Below are 20,363 nucleotides of genomic sequence, written 5' to 3' on the forward strand. Positions count from 1 at the left end.
TAATATGGTAACGGCCGGGCAGGAATGTGCTCTGTACGTGTCAGAATGTTCCCCTTTGTATTAAAGCGAGCAAAAGGGGGGGCTCTCCAGAATGTATGGGAATTGGGGTCTCAGCCACCGCCACTCCCTCAGTCCGTGTCTGCCAGTCTGTAGCCTGGGTATTATGGGTTCTAGGTCTCCCAGCTTCATTCCTGTGCCACATCTAACACCTAGTACCTTGGTATCCAATTACAGTTCTGCATCTCCAAGTACCAAGGTTCTCTGTCTGATGGTACCAAGCGCATCTCCAAGTACCAAGGTTCTCTGTCTGATGGTACCAAGCGCATCTCCAAGTACCAAGGTTCTGTCTGATGGTACCAAGCGCATCTCCAAGTACCAAGGTTCTGTCTGATGGTACCAAGCGCATCTCCAAGTACCAAGGTTTTCTGTGTGATGGTACCAAGCGCATCTCCAACTACCAAGGTTCTCTGTCTGATGGTACCAAGCGCATCTCCAAGTACCAAGGTTCTGTCTGATGGTACCAAGCGCATCTCCAAGTACCAAGGTTCTGTCTGATGGTACCAAGCGCATCTCCAAGTACCAAGGTTTTCTGTGTGATGGTACCAAGCGCATCTCCAACTACCAAGGTTCTCTGTCTGATGGTACCAAGCGCATCTCCAAGTACCAAGGTTCTGTCTGATGGTACCAAGCGCCTCTCCAAGTACCAAGGTTCTCTGTCTGATGGTACCAAGCGCATCTCCAAGTACCAAGGTTCTGTCTGATGGTACCAAGCGCCTCTCCAAGTACCAAGGTTCTGTCTGATGGTACCAAGCGCCTCTCCAAGTACCAAGGTTCTGTCTGATGGTACCAAGCGCATCTCCAAGTACCAAGGTTCTGTCTGATTGTACCAAGCGCATCTCCTATTACCAAGGTTCTCTGTCTGATGGTACAAAGCACCTCTCCAAGTACCAAGGTTCTCTGTCTGATGGTACCAAGCGCCTCTCCAAGTACCAAGGTTCTGTCTGATGTTACCAAGCGCCTCTCCAAGTACCAAGGTTCTCTGTCTGATGGTACCAAGCGCCTCTCCAAGTACCAAGGTTCTCTGTCTGATGTTACCAAGCGCATCTCCAAGTACCAAGGTTCTCTGTCTGATGGTACCAAGCGCCTCTCCAAGTACCAAGGTTCTGTCTGATGTTACCAAGCGCATCTCCAAGTACCAAGGTTCTCTGTGTGATGGTACCAAGCGCCTCTCCAAGTACCAAGGTTCTCTGTCTGGTATTTGGAGATGCGCTTGGTACCATCAGACAGAGAACCTTGGTACTTGGAGATGCACTTGGTACCATCAGACAGAACTTTGGTACTTGGAGATGCGCTTGGTACCATCAGACAGAGAACCTTGGAACTTCGGGGTGCGCTTGGTACCATCAGACAGAGAACCTTGGTACTTGGAGGTGCGCTTGGTACCATTAGACAGAACCTTGGTACTTGGAGATGCGCTTGGTACCATCAGACAGAGAAACTTGGTACTTGGAGATGCGCTTGGTACCATCACACAGAACTTTGGTACTTGGAGATGCGCTTGGTACCATTAGACAGAATCTTGGTACTTGGAGATGCACTTGGTACCATTAGACAGAATCTTGGTACTTGGAGATGCGCTTGGTACCATTAGACAGAATCTTGGTACTTGGAGATGCACTTGGTACCATCACACAGAACTTTGGTACTTGGAGATGCGCTTGGTACCATCAAAGTTCTGACTGATGGTACCAAGTGCATCTCCAAGTACCAAGGTTCTCTGTCTGATGGTACCAAGTGCATCTCCAAGTACCAAAGTTCTCTGTCTGATGGTACCAAGCGCATCTCCAAATATCTCCTGGTCCCAAGTGAATCTCAAGATACCAAACTTCTGCACCTCCTGGTCTCAAGTGCATCTCAAGATACCAAGGTTCTGCACCTCCTGGTGCCAAGTGTATCTCAAGATACCAAGGTTCTGTATCTCCTGCTCCCAAGTGCATCTCAAGATACCAAGGTTCTGCATCTCCTGGTCCCAAGTGCATCTCAAAGTACCAAGGCTCTGCACCTCCTGGTCCCAAGTGTATCTCAAGATACCAAGGTTCTGCATCTCCTGGTCCCAAGTGCATCTCAAAGTACCAAGGTTCTGCACCTCCTGGTCCCAAGTGCATCTCAAGATACCAAGGTTCTGCATCTCCTGGCCCCAAGTGTATCTCAAGATACCAAGGTTCTGCATCTCCTGGTCCCAAGTGCATCTCAAAGTACCAACGTTCTGCACCTCCTGGTCCCAAGTGCATCTCAAGATACCAAGGTTCTGCATCTCCTGGTCCCAAGTGCATCTCAAGATACCAAGGTTCTGCATCTCCTGGTCCCAAGTGCATCTCAAGATACCAAGGTTCTGCACCTCCTGGTCCCAAGTGCATCTCAAAGTACCAAGGCTCTGCACCTCCTGGTCCCAAGTGCATCTCAAGATACCAAGGTTCTGCATCTCCTGGTCCCAAGTGTATCTCAAGATACCAAGGTTCTGCATCTCCTGGTCCCAAGTGCATCTCAAAGTACCAAGGTTCTGCACCTCCTGGTCCCAAGTACATCTCAAGATACCAAGGTTCTGCATCTCCTGGCCCCAAGTGTATCTCAAGATACCAAGGTTCTGCATCTCCTGGTCCCAAGTGCATCTCAAAGTACCAAGGTTCTGCACCTCCTGGTCCCAAGTGCATCTCAAGATACCAAGGTTCTGCATCCCTGGTCCCAAGTGCATCTCAAGATACCAAGGTTCTGCATCTCCTGGTCCCAAGTGTATCTCAAGATACCAAGGTTCTGCATCTCCTGGTCCCAAGTGCATCTCCAAGTACAAAGGTTCTGCATCTCCTGGTCCCAAGTGCATCTCCAAGTACAAAGGTTCTGCATCTCCTGGTCCCAAGTGCATCTCAAAGTACCAAGGTTCTGCACCTCCTGCTCCCAAGTGTATTTCAAAGTACCAAGTTCTGCACCTCCTGGTCCCAAGTGCATCTCAAAGTACCAAGGTTCTGCACCTCCTGGTCCAAAGTGCATCTCAAAGTACCAAGTTCTGCACCTCCTGGTCCCAAGTGCATCTCAAAGTACCAAGGTTCTGCATCTCCTGGTCCCAAGTGCATCTCAAAGTACCAAGTTCTGCACCTCCTGGTCCCAAGTGCATCTCAAAGTACCAAGTTCTGCACCTCCTGGTCCCAAGTGCATCTCAAAGTACCAAGTTCTGCACCTCCTGGTCCTAAGTGTATCTCAAAGTACCAAGTTCTGCACCTCCTGGTCCCAAGTGCATCTCAAAGTACCAAGGTTCTGCACCTCCTGGTCCCAAGTGCATCTCAAAGTACCAAGGTTCTGCACCTCTTGGTCCCAAGTGCATCTCAAAGTACCAAGGTTCTGCACCTCCTGGTCCCAAGTGCATCTCAAAGTACCAAGGTTCTGCACCTCCTGGTCCCAAGTGCATCTCAAAGTACCAAGGTTCTGCACCTCCTGGTCCCAAGTGTATCTGAAAGTACCAAGGTTCTGCATCTCCTGGTACCAATTGTATGACAGACAATGTGAAGTTGCCTCACTAACGAGTCCAGTTAATCACAAGGTCAGTTGGATCAGGGACTGTCTTTACTGTCTCCATCTTGTCCTACTCTCTACATGGTGCCCCACTGTCTCTTATCCAGCTGTCTCTGTCTTGCAGCTGTCTGTATCCTGATCTCTCATGGGGAAGAACAGGTTAATCTCACGTTCTCAGCACCGACTGCTGAATCCCCAGCGCAGAACACGAGTCCGTGAGTCTCCTGTCTAATTGTCTCCGTCAGTCTCTTCTCTCTCAGATGTTGTTTTTGAGCAATGGCCAAGCGTGACAGAGACGGGAAAGAGCAACACCAACCGCCACGAGGGATAAATAAATATCTAGAAGTTCTGCATTTTACAGACCCAGTGTTACAGGAACCCAGCAGGGAAAGTGGGGAGCGACGGCCCTGGGGTCTCAGGCAGTAACCCTTCCAACACTGTCCCCTGTCTCTGCCCCTATATATTAGGTACCTATCTAGTGCTACCAACCCCTATTTCTGTAGGGAAATGAGAGCAGGGCAGGCAGTAACCCTTCCAACACTGTCCCCTGTCTCTGCCCCTATATATTAGGTACCTATCTAGTGCTACCAACCCCTATTTCTGTAGGGAAATGAGAGCAGGGCAGGCAGTAACCCTTCCAACACTTTCCCCTGTCTCTGCCCCTATATATTAGGTACCTACCTAGTGCTACCAACCCCTATTTCTGTAGGGAAATGAGAGCAGGGCAGGCAGTAACCCTTCCAACACTTTCCCCTGTCTCTGCCCCTATATATTAGGTACCTACCTAGTGCTACCAACCCCTATTTCTGTAGGGAAATGAGAGCAGGGCAGGCAGTAACCCTTCCAACACTTTCCCCTGTCTCTGCCCCTATATATTAGGTACCTACCTAGTGCTACCAACCCCTATTTCTGTAGGGAAATGAGAGCAGGGCAGGCAGTAACCCTTCCAACACTTTCCCCTGTCTCTGCCCCTATATATTAGGTACCTACCTAGTGCTACCAACCCCTATTTCTGTAGGGAAATGAGAGCAGGGCAGGCAGTAACCCTTCCAACACTTTCCCCTGTCTCTGCCCCTATATATTAGGTACCTACCTAGTGCTACCAACCCCTATTTCTGTAGGGAAATGAGAGCAGGGCAGGCAGTAACCCTTCCAACACTTTCCCCTGTCTCTGCCCCTATATATTAGGTACCTACCTAGTGCTACCAACCCCTATTTCTGTAGGGAAATGAGAGCAGAGCAGGCAGTAACCCTTCCAACACTTTCCCCTGTCTCTGCCCCTATATATTAGGTACCTACCTAGTGCTACCAACCCCTATTTCTGTAGGGAAATAAGAGCAGGGCAGGCAGTAACCCTTCCAACACTTTCCCCTGTCTCTGCCCCTATATATTAGGTACCTACCTAGTGCTACCAACCCCTATTTCTGTAGGGAAATGAGAGCAGGGCAGGCAGTAACCCTTCCAACACTTTCCCCTGTCTCTGCCCCTATATATTAGGTACCTACCTAGTGCTACCAACCCCTATTTCTGTAGGGAAATGAGAGCAGGGCAGGCAGTAACCCTTCCAACACTTTCCCCTGTCTCTGCCCCTATATATTAGGTACCTACCTAGTGCTACCAACCCCTATTTCTGTAGGGAAATGAGAGCAGGGCAGGCAGTAACCCTTCCAACACTTTCCCCTGTCTCTGCCCCTATATATTAGGTACCTACCTAGTGCTACCAACCCCTATTTCTGTAGGGAAATGAGAGCAGGGCAGGCAGTAACCCTTCCAACACTTTCCCCTGTCTCTGCCCCTATATATTAGGTACCTACCTAGTGCTACCAACCCCTATTTCTGTAGGGGAATGAGAGCAGGGCAGGCAGTAACACTTTCCCCCATTCCCAGTAGCCGCTGATACATTATCAGGACATTCACCTCTTGGCTGGGAGTAAAGGACAAGAACCACAAACCCCCTCCCGCCCCCCCCCCTCCCAGCCACTCACACTCACTATACTCACCCTGTGATACTCGCTGGGGTCACCGGATAGTATCTTCCTCGGATTCTCCCCCACCCAGGCACATATACTGTCCCAATACCCACAGTCTGTGTTCAGTACTTCCGCGCCTGCCCTGCGCTCTAACTCCTACCTTGTGAGCGGCTACACCCTGTGCCGCTGTGTTACCTACAGACAGAAAGTTCCGTCAGGCTGGAAGCAAAGAGACCTGTCAAGGGGCGGTCACTGCTCCGGGGCAGCAGTCTCTGTGTGTGAGGTGAGGCTTAACCCTTCCTGTGCCATAAACACACCAATGGATCAGCCCAGATGTTACAACTGCGGGAGGGTTGTTGTGTAGTTAATACGGTTTTAAATAAAATAAGAGCTGCCATAGTGTTTCCCTTAGACAGTACAGTATGAGGGTACAGCTTATTGTGTGCCCAGAACATTCCTTCTCTGTATATTTGTATTTATACATATGGGTAGGGGGTGCCATAGTGTTTCCCTTAGACAGTACAGTATGGGGGTACAGCTTATTGTGTGCCCAGAACATTCCTTCTCTGTATATTTGTATTTATACATATGGGTAGGAGGTGCCATAGTGTTTCCCTTAGACAGTACAGTATGGGGGTACAGCTTATTGTGTGCCCAGAGCATTCCTTCTCTGTATATTTGTATTTATACATATGGGTAGGGGGTGCCATAGTGTTTCCCTTAGACAGTACAGTATGGGGGTACAGCTTATTGTGTGCCCAGAACATTCCTTCTCTGTATATTTGTATTTATACATATGGGTAGGAGGTGCCATAGTGTTTCCCTTAGACAGTACAGTATGGGGGTACAGCTTATTGTGTGCCCAGAACATTCCTTCTCTGTATATTTGTATTTATACATATGGGTAGGGGGTGCCATAGTGTTTCCCTTAGACAGTACAGTATGGGGGTACAGCTTATTGTGTGCCCAGAACATTCCTTCTCTGTATATTTGTATTTATACAGATGGGTAGGGGGTGCCATAGTGTTTCCCTTAGACAGTACAGTATGGGGGTACAGGTAGGTGTCTATTATGGTTTATTGTATTTGGTGGGAGCATTTAGGGGTTGTGTGGTTATGTTGGGGTCACTGATCTCTCCCTGACAAGTGGTTGCTGTTTGGCCTTTCATGTCTTGATAAATCCGGGAGTTTCCGCGACTGTCGGATGTAGAATTATTAACCCGGCCAATGACTTGATGTGATCATGTGACACTGTATCTGTGAGCGCACTGGTGCATTATGGGCAGCTGGATTCACTGTATCAACAGTTATGTACAAAAAGGCACTACGTTTGCCCAAGAGCAGTAACCCATAGCAACCAATCAGCAGGAAGCAATTTTAAAAGCATCTTATTGGTTGTTCAGGGTTCCTGCCCCAGGGGGGGTATATGGGGCTATATCTGCAAGGCTTGTTTGTGTCCCCATAGGTGCTGGTTAGAGAAGGGGCCCCTGGAAAGCCAGAAAAGCTGATCTTAGAGTGGCTAATTCTAAGCAACTTTTCAATTGGTCTTTTTTTTTATTATTTATTTTTTTATAGTTTTTATTATTATTTGTTACTTTTTATTACTTTTTTTTTCTATTCAGGCCATCTCCTAGTCTCTCATTCGCACCACTCCCCGGTTGCTAAGGTAGTTTAAGCCCTAGCAACCAGATAACTGCTCAAATTCCAAACTGGAGAGTTGCTCAGCAAGAAGTGAAATCATTTATAAAAACGCAAATAATGAAAAAATGGAGACCAACTGCAAATTGTCTTAGTGACCTTGCTGAATCTTGAATCACATGGGTGGGAGCTGCCATACGGTTATTTTTTCAATCCATCCAATAGAACAGGAGGCTTATTGGGGGGCCCTACACCCCGACGCTGTATATACCGTACGCTCAGGCTGGTGTTTACGCTACATGTAAATAACGAGGGCAATTACAACTTCAAACCCCCAGGGGCCCCATCGATGCTCAGGGGCCCCGGGTTAACCAGCCGCCGCTTAGTGACTTAATTGGAAGATTATGACACCATTGGCCCCGAGTGTAACGTTACACGGATGATTAAAGAGCCTGACACTAATTGCACAACTGTTCCACCCTGGTGGGGGGGGGGGGGTTGATTCCAGCAGGAACAGCCCAACTGACTCAGCAAATTAATGGACAAACAGGTTTAATGCCCGGGTTACGGTGAGGCCCCCCCAGTTGGTACCAACAGCCCACGCTCTAACACTTCCCACAATGCCTTGCGTGTTCTGCCATTGAAATTCCCACCAAGCAGTCTGTCTGGAGAGGAACCAATAATGTGGCTTGGAAGGTCCGAGATTCCCACGGAGCGAGGGGTTGGGGGACTCTGGGAATCCCACGGCCGGGGCCCTGCCAGGAACAATCCCACTAAGTGCATAATTGGCCCCTTACTGAACAGGGATTGGCCTCTTGGTTGAACTGAATGTAATGAGAAAAGGGCCACATTGGGCCCCATCCCCAGCAGCCCCCCCTTATGTATGCATGCTCGGGGGAGGGGCTGGGCAGGCAGCAGGGGGGCTCCTGGGAGCCCTGGTGGGCCCTGCACCTAGGGTTGCCACCTGTCTGATTTTGACTGGCCAATCGCCAATCACTGTGTCATAGCCCCGCCCCCTGACATCACTGCTTCATCCAGTGACCCCCCCCAGGCCTCCCTGCCCAGAGTTCCCGGGTAGGAGAGATGGCAACCCTACCTGCACCCCTCAGTCTGACCCCCCCTGTACTCATGGGCAGCTCCTACTTGCCCCCAGCTGCCCCCCCACAGCAGCCCCACTAGGTCTATAGTACAGCAGTACCCATATCAGCACTACCCAGGCCAGTACCCATGCCAGCAGTACCCATGCCAGTAGTACCCATACCAGCAGTACCCAGGCCAGTACCCATGCCAGCAGTATCCAGGCCAGTAGAACCCATACCAGTAGTACCCATATCAGCAGTACCCAGGCCATTAGCCAGGCCGGTAGTACCCATGCCAGCAGTAACCAGGCCAGTAGTACCCATGCCAGCAGTAACCAGGCCAGTAGTACCCATGCCAGCAGTAACCAGGCCAGTAGTACCCATGCCAGCAGTAACCAGGCCAGTAGTACCCATGCCAGCAGTAACCAGGCCAGTAGTACCCATGCCAGCAGTAACCAGGCCAGTAGTACCCATGCCAGCAGTAACCAGGCCAGTAGTACCCATACCAGCAGTACCCAGGCCATTAGCCAGGCCAGTAGTACCCATGCCAGCAGTAACCAGGCCAGTAGAACCCATCCCAACAGTACCCAGGCCAGTAGTACCATCCCAGCATTACCCAGGCCAGTAGTACCATCCCAGCAGTACCCAGGCTAGTAGTACCATCCCAGCATTACCCAGGCCAGTAGTACCATCCCAGCTGTACCCAGGCCGGTAGTACCATCCCAGCAGTACCCAGGCTAGTAGAACCATCCCAGCTGTACCCAGGCCAGTAGTACCATCCCAGCTGTACCCAGACCAGTAGTACCATCCCAGCATTACCCAGGCCGGTAGTACCATCCCAGCAGTACCCAGGCTAGTAGAACCATCCCAGCTGTACCCAGGCCAGTAGAACCATCCCAGCTGTACCCAGGCCAGTAGTACCATCCCAGCTGTACCCAGGCCAGTAGTACCATCCCAGCTGTACCCAGGCCAGTAGTACCATCCCAGCAGTACCCAGGCCGGTAGTACCATCCCAGCTGTACCCAGGCCAGTAGTACCATCCCAGCTGTACCCAGGCCAGTAGTACCATCCCAGCTGTACCCAGGCCAGTAGTACCATCCCAGCTGTACCCAGGCCAGTAGTACCATCCCAGCTGTACCCAGGCCAGTAGTACCATCCCAGCAGTACCCAGGCTAGTAGTACCATCCCAGCTGTACCCAGGCCGGTAGTACCATCCCAGCAGTACCCAGGCTAGTAGAACCATCCCAGCTGTACCCAGGCCAGTAGTACCATCCCAGCTGTACCCAGACCAGTAGTACCATCCCAGCATTACCCAGGCCGGTAGTACCATCCCAGCTGTACCCAGGCTAGTAGTACCATCCCAGCTGTACCCAGGCCAGTAGAACCATCCCAGCTGTACCCAGGCCAGTAGTACCATCCCAGCTGTACCCAGGCCAGTAGTACCATCCCAGCTGTACCCAGGCCAGTAGTACCATCCCAGCTGTACCCAGACCAGTAGTACCATCCCAGCTGTACCCAGGCCAGTAGTACCATCCCAGCTGTACCCAGACCAGTAGTACCATCCCAGCTGTACCCAGACCAGTAGAACCATCCCAGCTGTACCCAGGCCAGTAGAACCATCCCAGCTGTACCCAGGCCAGTAGTACCATCCCAGCTGTACCCAGGCCAGTAGTACCATCCCAGCTGTACCCAGACCAGTAGAACCATCCCAGCTGTACCCAGGCCAGTAGTACCATCCCAGCTGTACCCAGGCCAGTAGTACCATCCCAGCTGTACCCAGGCCAGTAGTACCATCCCAGCTGTACCCAGACCAGTAGAACCATCCCAGCTGTACCCAGACCAGTAGTACCATCCCAGCTGTACCCAGGCCAGTAGTACCATCCCAGCAGTACCCAGGCCAGTAGTACCATCCCAGCAGTACCCAGGCCAGTAGAACCATCCCAGCTGTACCCAGGCCAGTAGTACCATCCCAGCTGTACCCAGGCCAGTAGTACCATCCCAGCAGTACCCAGGCCAGTAGAACCATCCCAGCTGTACCCAGGCCAGTAGTACCATCCCAGCTGTACCCAGGCCAGTAGTACCATCCCAGCTGTACCCAGGCCAGTAGTACCATCCCAGCTGTACCCAGGCCAGTAGTACCATCCCAGCAGTACCCAGGCCAGTAGTACCATCCCAGCAGTACCCAGGCCAGTAGAACCATCCCAGCAGTACCCAGGCCAGTAGAACCATCCCAGCTGTACCCAGGCCAGTAGTACCATCCCAGCTGTACCCAGGCCAGTAGTACCATCCCAGCAGTACCCAGGCCAGTAGTACCATCCCAGCTGTACCCAGGCCAGTAGAACCATCCCAGCTGTACCCAGGCCAGTAGTACCATCCCAGCTGTACCCATGTAAGGAGAAAGGGTTGCCTACCGTTCCAGAGTGTCCCTGGGTAATTTACACCAGCCTGTTCTTTGAGCGATGGTGGCATTTTGCTTGGCAGTCATGGTCATTTCTGCCCTTGATGAACTGAAGTACCTGGAAGGAAAGTGAAAAAAGTGAGTTTCTCCGGAGTTTTCTTTCTCCCTGTGCATCTCGGCTTCCCCCAATGTGAGTGTCCTGCTAATGCCCGGCAGTCTCTATCCGGGGGTCGTTATATGCCCCTGAGGGGTGTGACCCCCGCTAGCTACTGGCTCGTTAGGATATTGCTCTGTCAGGCACATCATCGCTACATTTGATGTGTTCCCTAAACTTTAATGACCCCGCGTCTTAATGAGACTTTAAAGAACCACAAGAAACATCTGTCAAATTCCCAAAACATATTTAAATAAATACAAGTGCTCGGGGGCAGATTCCTCCTCACACCAGCACCTCCCAGTACGTCCCAGTACATCCCAGCACCTCCCAGTACATCCGTACTCCATCAAATCTGTCACCACTTTCTGCCTAATGTATAACCAACATCTACTTCATGTAACTTAACTTCTCTCTGGTATAACCCAACTTTACCTTCTACCTATTGTACCCCAACTTCTGTCCAATGTACCCCAACTTCTGTCCAATGTATCCAACTTCTACCCAATGTACCCCAACTTCTGCCCAATGTATCCAACTTCTGCCCAATGTATCCAACTTCAACCCAATGGATCCCAACTTCTACCCAATGTATCCAACTTCTACCCAATGTATCCAACTTCTACCCAATCTATCCAACTTCTACCCAATGGATCCCAACTTCTACCTATTGTACCCCAACTTCTGTCCAATGTACCCCAACTTCTACCCAATATATTTCAACTTCTACCCAATGGATCTCAACTTCTACCCAATGTATCCCAACTTCTACCCAATGTATCCAACTTCTACCCAATGTATCCCAACTTCTACCCAATGGATCCCAACTTCTACCCAATGGATCCCAACTTCTACCCAATGGATCCCAACTTCTACCCAATGGATCCCAACTTCTACCCAATGGATCCCAACTTCTACCAAATTTATTCTGATTTCTGCCTAATGTTTCCCAAATTTTACCTGCTGTATTTTCCCCTACCATATTGTAACCCTCTAATCTACCCCTCCCTGCCCCCTGTCAGACATATCCCGGTCTCTGCCAATGGAACGCTTCCCTCTCCCCTTCCCGTTCCCTAGAGACTCCGCAAGCTCAGCAAACACTCTCACGGCTTAAGAAACCACAATTGTGTTGATGCACCAAAGGGCGGGATAGTGTTTGGCAACGCGCACAGTTTGTAACTTCTTGCAACACGACAAAAACAAAACATTCCCCGTGTCACAGTTTGGTAGAAGGAACAGGCTGACATGAATGTTCTGGAAACCACACGGAGAGACTGATCTTTCATTAAACTGACAGATGCACCCCGTCCCCTTCCTCCCATTTGTTTCCCTACAGAGGGAGCTGAGATACAGATCATTATCCCCAAGGTTTGGGGGTGCAGGAGTATAGGGGGGCCAGTGGGGTCCCTGACTGATGTACAATATCAATATATGTATGAGATACAGATCATTATCCCCAAGGTTTGGGGGTGCAGGAGTATAGGGGGGCCAGTGGGGTCCCTGACTGATGTACAATATCAATATATGTGTGAGATACAGATCATTATCCCCAAGGTTTGGGGGTGCAGGAGTATAGGGGGGCCAGTGGGGTCCCTGACTGATGTACAATATCAATATATGTGTGAGATACAGATCATTATCCCCAAGGTTTGGGGGTGCAGGAGTATAGGGGGGCCAGTGGGGTCCCTGACTGATGTACAATATATGTGTGAGATACAGATCATTATCCCCAGGGTTTGGGGGTGCAGGAGTATAGGGGGGCCAGTGGGGTCCCTGACTGATGTACAATATATGTGTGAGATACAGATCCTTATCCCCAAGGTTTGGGGGTGCAGGAGTATAGGGGGGCCAGTGGGTTCCTGACTGATGTACAATATCAATATATGTGTGAGATACAGATCATTATCCCCAGGGTTTGGGGGTGCAGGAGTATAGGGGGGCCAGTGGGGTCCCTGACTGATGTACAATATATGTGTGAGATACAGATCATTATCCCCAAGGTTTGGGGGTGCAGAAGTATAGGGGGGCCAGTGGGGTCCCTGACTGATGTACAATATATGTGTGAGATACAGATCATTATCCCCAAGGTTTGGGGGTGCAGGAGTATAGGGGGGGTAGTGGGGTCCCTGACTGATGTACAATATATGTGTGAGATACAGATCATTATCCCCAAGGTTTGGGGGTGCAGGAGTATAGGGGGGCCAGTGGGGTCCCTGACTGATGTACAATATATGTGTGAGATACAGATCATTATCCCCAAGGTTTGGGGGTGCAGGAGTATAGGGGGGCCAGTGGGGTCCCTGACTGATGTACAATATATGTGTGAGATACAGATCATTATCCTCAAGGTTTGGGGGTGCAGGAGTATAGGGGGGCCAGTGGGGTCCCTGACTGATGTACAATATCAATATATGTGTGAGATACAGATCATTATCCCCAAGGTTTGGGGGTGCAGGAGTATAGGGGGGCCAGTGGGGTCCCTGACTGATGTACAATATCAATATATGTGTGAGATACAGATCATTATCCCCAAGGTTTGGGGGTGCAGGAGTATAGGGGGGCCAGTGGGGTCCCTGACTGATGTACAATATCAATATATGTGTGAGATACAGATCATTATCCCCAAGGTTTGGGGGTGCAGGAGTATAGGGGGGCCAGTGGGGTCCCTGACTGATATACAATATATGTGTGAGATACAGATCATTATCCCCAAGGTTTGGGGGTGCAGGAGTATAGGGGGGCCAGTGGGGTCCCTGACTGATGTACAAAATCAATATATGTGTGAGATACAGATCATTATTCCCAAGGTTTGGGGGTGCAGGAGTATAGGGGGGCCAGTGGGGTCCCTGACTGATGTACAATATCAATATATGTGTGAGATACAGATCATTATCCCCAAGGTTTGGGGGTGCAGGAGTATAGGGGGGCCAGTGGGGTCCCTGACTGATGTACAATATCAATATATGTGTGAGATACAGATCATTATCCCCAAGGTTTGGGGGTGCAGGAGTATAGGGGGGCCAGTGGGGTCCCTGACTGATGTACAATATATGTGTGAGATACAGATCATTATCCCCAAGGTTTGGGGGTGCAGGAGTATAGGGGGGCAGTGGGGTCCCTGACTGATGTACAATATATGTGTGAGATACAGATCATTATCCCCAAGGTTTGGGGGTGCAGGAGTATAGGGGGGCCAGTGGGCCCCTGACTGATGTACAATATATGTGTGAGATACAGATCATTATCCCCAAGGTTTGGGGGTGCAGGAGTATAGGGGGGCCAGTGCCGCAGAACAGTCACTATACATTCGCACGATCGTCTCACTGCCCCCCGTGCCCCCCGAGTTTCCCAGTGAGTTCAATGCTCTGCGTCCGTCACAGATTCGGTTCCCGGGGGAGGAAATTCCTTTGCCAAATGTTCCCAATATGAACTTTGGTTCAGCGGAATCTTCCATTTCTCCTATGGGGGGGGGGGGGCATCAGAGGGGGGGTCGGGAGAGGCCGGGGGGGGCAGTAGGTGACATACAGTTACAGGTCAGTGGGTCAGGGGCCCCGTGTGGCACCCACTAATATTTCCATTTTGCTGGGGGTCCCAGTAAGTTCCAGTTACCCCCCCAGAGATGGGGCTTATTTATAACGTGACAGTTGCTACAACCAATCGGCTTTAAATATTTAAACATCCCATCGGATTTCGTGCGTCACGGGGCCCCTTCTGGCTATTTTTGGGCTTCCAAAGGGGTTTTTTTTTTAAATGCAGGGTTTCTGTGTCAGGCTATTAATAAAGGAGTGTTTGGTTTCCATGGCTACAGGGTGAGGGGGGGTGCACTTCAGGCCCCTCATACAGTTTGAGATATGGAGATTTATAGTTCCGCTAGAGTCTGGCCTGTGGCCAACTGAGTGACATCTGCACGGCTGCCATGGGGGAGTCTGGGAAATGTAGTCCAACAGCAGCTGAATTCCCAGAATGCTGCCCGGGAACTCCCCAATATCCATTCACTGTGTCTGTCTGTCCCTTTCCCTTCCCTGCACTGCTGATTCTGACTCCTGATACAACTCCCCAATATCCATTCATTCCTCATTCTCACTGGGTTTATAGTTATGTGTAACTGTCACTGTGTCTGTCCCTTTCCCTTCCCTGCACTGCTGGTTCTGACTCCTGATACAACTCCCCAATATCCATTCATCCCTCATTCTCACTGGGTTTATAGTTATGTGTAACTGTCACTGTGTCTGTCCCTTTCCCTTCCCTGCACTGCTGGTTCTGACTCCTGATACAACTCCCCAATACCCATTCATTCCTCATTCTCACTGGGTTTATAGTTATGTGTAACTGTCACTGTGTCTGTCCCTTTCCCTTCCCTGCACTGCTGGTTCTGACTCCTGATACAACTCCCCAATACCCATTCATCCCTCATTCTCACTGGGTTTATAGTTATGTGTAACTGTCACTGTGTCTGTCCCTTTCCCTTCCCTGCACTGCTGGTTCTGACTCCTGATACAACTCCCCAATATCCATTCATTCCTCATTCTCACTGGGTTTATAGTTATGTGTAACTGTCACTGTGTCTGTCCCTTTCCCTTCCCTGCACTGCTGGTTCTGACTCCTGATACAACTCCCCAATACCCATTCATTCCTCATTCTCACTGGGTTTATAGTTATGTGTAACTGTCACTGTGTCTGTCCCTTTCCCTTCCCTGCACTGCTGGTTCTGACTCCTGATACAACTCCCCAATACCCATTCATTCCTCATTCTCACTGGGTTTATAGTTATGTGTAACTGTCACTGTGCCTGTCCCTTTCCCTTCCCTGCACTGCTGGTTCTGACTCCTGATACAACTCCCCAATACCCATTCATTCCTCATTCTCACTGGGTTTATAGTTATGTGTAACAGTCACTGTGTCTGTCCCTTTCCCTTCCCTGCACTGCTGGTTCTGACTCCTGATACAACTCCCCAATATCCATTCATTCCTCATTCTCACTGGGTTTATAGTTATGTGTAACTGTCACTGTGTCTGTCCCTTTCCCTTCCCTGCACTGCTGGTTCTGACTCCTGATACAACTCCCCAATATCCATTCATTCCTCAACCCCCAGGATTTGCATCCCGTTCCCCAGCATTTGATTGGACGAGGAACTGGCCTATCGAGTGCAGGAGGGGACAGACTTTACCCCGCAGCAAACGCTGAGCAGATTTTTCCCATGTGGCCTTGGGTTACATTTCCAAGGTTTATCTAATAGCCCCACTCCCTCCCATATTAACGGCCAATTAGTGCCGAACGCACGGCGCAGACCCCTCGGGGACACATAATATATCGCTGTTTAGCTTCCCCTTTCGACCTCTCCTCTAGGAAGTTACAGACGAGTCTAATGACATTAGCGCCTAACGAGCAGGGATATCCGCTGCTGCACCGTTACCATGGAAATGGCCTAATTTAATTAACTTACTGCGTTCTGTTTTTCAAAAACTTCACCCTCTGGGGCCCGTGTCCATGCTAATGTCCCCCCCCCCAGGGGCAAACCTACTATTAACTATTAGTCTGATGTAGAGAGTGATATTCTGAGATAATTTGCAATTGGTCTTCATTTTGTATTATTTGTAGTTTATAAAGTATTTCAATTTTTGTTTGCTGTTTCAGCAGCTATCTGGTTGCTAGGGTCCAAATTACCTTAGCAACCAGAGATTGGGTTGAATGAGAGACGGTAAATGAATAGGGGAGGGGCTGAATAGAAAGATCAGGAATAAAAAGTAACAATAACAATAAAACTGGAGCCTCACAGAGCAATAGGGTTTGGCTGCCGGGGTCAGTGACCCCCATTTGAAAGCTGCCGGGTCCTTGGGCATTTATACTCCTAGGCCCGGTTCTGCCAACATGCCCCAGGTACTGATGGGAGTAAAATGGTAACTGTAGCAGTAACCAATAAGCATTTAGCTTTCATTATCCCTAGTGGCCAGAATTGGTACTGCAGGCCTTTAGTATTTGGGGTTAGTAGTAGGTTAATGGGATAACCCTATGGAAATTAGATTGTCAGCTTTTAGGGGCAGGAAGTTGCAGAGAGGAACTGGTTGCTGGTGCCTAGTGGCCAGAATTGGTACTGCAGGCCTTTAGTATTTGGGGTTAGTAGTAGGTTAATGGGATAACCCTATGGAAATTAGATTGTCAGCTTTTAGGGGCAGGGAGAAATTCTGCCTAATATGTTGCCTCTATATACAGTGAATACAGTAACTGGAGACAACATTTACCCCATTGTAATTCGCCTGCCCATAACCTAGAATAATAAACGTATTATTCCAATCCCAGTTTGGGTAAGTTGCCCTTTAGTATCAGTCTTACATCTTCCTTCCTTCCTGAGGTTGAACTACAACTCACAGGATCCTCCAACAACCAAAAAGCCCTTGGCGACCGCCGCTGGGATACCGTAGCCCCTGCCGCAAAGGGTGCAGGGAGTTGCAGAGAGGAACTGGTTGCCCTAGTGGCCAGAACTGGTACTGCAGGCCTTAAGTATTTGGGGTTAGTATTAATGGGATAACCCTATGGAAATTAGATTGTCAGCTTTTAGGGAGAAGTGGGATACCGTCGCCCCTGCCGCTAAGGGTGCTGGGAGTTGCAGAGGGGAGCGGCGATCGTGTGAGTCAGACTTGGGCTCTTGTGTCAAGTTCCGACTGCCAAAGCCCTGGAAAAGCGCGGAGTCTGTCCAAATTTGCTTTTAATCAGTTAAACAAACCATAAAGCGACTCTTTTTTTTTTTTTGTGCGGGAGGCGGAGTCACGGCGAGGAAATTCATCTGTGACAGCGGCGAAGGGGCAGAAAAGGAGAAAAAGTCAGGATGTGTTTTTCCAAGGTTCTAGCTTTGCCAGATGTCCCTATTAGGCAGTAACGTCTCATTGTTACTCAGCAATCACAATAAATATCAGCCAGCGAGGGCCCATAATGCTTCGCTACATGCTAAAGGGCAACTAAACCTTCATTTGCTTTCTTTAAATTGCATTATTATTATTTATTTATAAAGCGCCAACATACCCCGCAGCGCTGTACAATAAGTGGGTTTCATACATTGGACATACAGAGTAACATATAAAGCAACCAATAACCGATACAGGAGGGGAAGGGAGCCCTGCCCAAAAGAGCTTACACTCTACAAGGAGTAACATATAAAGCAACCAATAACCGATACAGGAGGGGAAGGGAGCCCTGCCCAAAAGAGCTTACACTCTACAAGGAGTAACATATAAAGCAATCAGTAACCGATACAGGAGGGGAAGGGAGCCCTGCCCAAAAGAGCTTACACTCTACAAGGAGTAACATATAAAGCAATCAATAACCGATACAGGAGGGGAAGGGAGCCCTGCCCAAAAGAGCTTACACTCTACAAGGAGTAACATATAAAGCAATCAATAACCGATACAAGGGGTGAAGAGAGCCCTGCCCAAAAGAGCTTACACTCTACAAGGAGTAACATATAAAGCAATCAATAACCGATACAAGAGGGGAAGAGAGCCCTGCCCAAAAGAGCTTACACTCTACAAGGAGTAACATATAAAGCAATCAGTAACCGATACAAGGGGTGAAGAGAGCCCTGCCCAAAAGAGCTTACACTCTACAAGGAGTAACATATAAAGCAATCAGTAACCAATACAGGAGGGGAAGGGAGCCCTGCCCAAAAGAGCTTACACTCTACAAGGAGTAACATATAAAGCAATCAATAACCGATACAGGAGGGGAAGGGAGCCCTGCCCAAAAGAGCTTACAATCTACAAGGAGTAACATATAAAGCAATCAGTAACCGATACAGGAGGGGAAGGGAGCCCTGCCCAAAAGAGCTTACAATCTACAAGGAGTAACATATAAAGCAATCAGTAACCGATACAGGAGGGGAAGGGAGCCCTGCCCAAAAGAGCTTACACTCTACAAGGAGTAACATATAAAGCAATCAGTAACCGATACAAGAGGGGAAGGGAGCCCTGCCCAAAAGAGCTTACAATCTACAATGTCGTCTTCTCAACCTGCAGTTCGGCCTTAGTGTTACAATTGCCCTACAAGAGCCCAGTAGGGGGCAGAGTGCCTCAGGGAGGGAGGTTCAGTTGAGGGCAGATATGATGGGACTGCAGGGCCACAGCTCCCAGATAGCCAGGGGGCTAGTAACTGGGGACCCCTGGGGGAAGGCCCACGTGGCTCCAGGCAGTATTCACTGAACTACATTTCCCAGCAGCCACTGACAGGCACCGCGACTGGGAGTTACAGATCTGGAGCATTACAGATTCATGGGGTTCTGGATCGGCAGAGAGCAAAACGTTCTAGAGCCACATTCTAAAGATCAGGCATTTGTCCCACAGCTCACAATGAAACGACTGAGGCTGCAGATCCCAACGAGAGAGGGGAGAGAATAAACAAGGGACCACTGTTTCCTGGGATACTGAGATTTCCCTTATCCCTGTAAAGTCATTAGGCTGCTATTCCCCATAGTGATACAGTGTATCTGGGCTACTCCCCATAGTGATACAGTGTATCTGGGCTACTCCCCATAGTGATACAGTGTATCTGGGCTACTCCCCATAGTGATACAGTGTATCTGGGCTACTCCCCATAGTGATACAGTGTATCTGGGCTACTCCCCATAGTGATACAGTGTATGTGGGCTACTCCCCATAGTGATACAGTGTATCTGGGCTACTCCCCATAGTGATACAGTGTATCTGGGCTACTCCCCATAGTGATACGGTGTATCTGGGCTACTCCCCATAGTGATACGGTGTATCTGGGCTACTCCCCATAGTGATACGGTGTATCTGGGCTACTCCCCATAGTATACAGTGTATCTGGGCTACTCCCCATAGTGATACAGGTGTATCTGGGCTACTCCCCATGTGATACGGTGTATCTGGGCCTACTCCCCATAGTGATACGGTGTATACTGGGCCTACTCCCCATAGTGATACGGTGTATCTGGGCTACTCCCCATAGTGTACGAATGTATCTGGGCTACTTCCCATAGTGATACGGTGTATCTGGGCTTCACTCCCCATAGTGATACAGTGATCTGGGCTGACTCCCCAATAGTGATACGGTGTATCTGGGCTACTGGCCCATAGTGATACAGTGTATCTGGGCTACTCCCCATAGTGATACGGTGTATCTGGGGCTACTCCCCAATAGTGATACGGTTGTATCTGGGCTACTCCCCATAGTGATACGGTGTATCTGGGCTTACTCCCCATAGTGATACAGTGTATCTGGGCTACTCCCAAGTGATACGTGTATCGGCTACTCCCCATAGTGATACAGTGTATCTGGGCTACTCCCCATAGTGATACGGTGTATCTGGGCTACTCCCCATAGTGATACGGTGTATCTGGGGCTACTCCCCATAGTGATACAGTGTATCTGGGCTACTCCCCCATAGTGATTACGGTGTATCTGGGCTACTCCCCATAGTGGATACCAGGTGTATTCTGGGCTACTCCCATAGTGATACGGTGTATCTGGGCTACTCCCCATAGTGATACAGTGTATCTGGGCTACTCCCATAGTGATACGGTGTATCTGGCTACTCCCCATAGTGATAC

General features: G+C 49.6%; 1 protein-coding gene across 5 annotated transcripts in view; it reads right to left on the bottom strand.

Annotated features, from left to right (window-relative positions):
• The window catches only part of dennd2b (DENN domain containing 2B), a 110,624-nt gene that overhangs the window by 50,022 nt on the left and 40,239 nt on the right, over nt 1-20,363 (bottom strand). For 4 of the 5 annotated variants that reach the window (XM_031899913.1, XM_031899915.1, XM_031899914.1 and 1 more), the window contains 1 exon segment: nt 10,662-10,766. In XM_031899913.1, coding sequence (XP_031755773.1) covers nt 10,662-10,766 — 105 coding nt within the window. 5 annotated transcript variants of the gene reach the window in all.

This window comes from Xenopus tropicalis, chromosome 4 (genome assembly GCF_000004195.4).
Source record: "Xenopus tropicalis strain Nigerian chromosome 4, UCB_Xtro_10.0, whole genome shotgun sequence".
Taxonomy (NCBI): Eukaryota; Metazoa; Chordata; class Amphibia; order Anura; family Pipidae; genus Xenopus; species Xenopus tropicalis.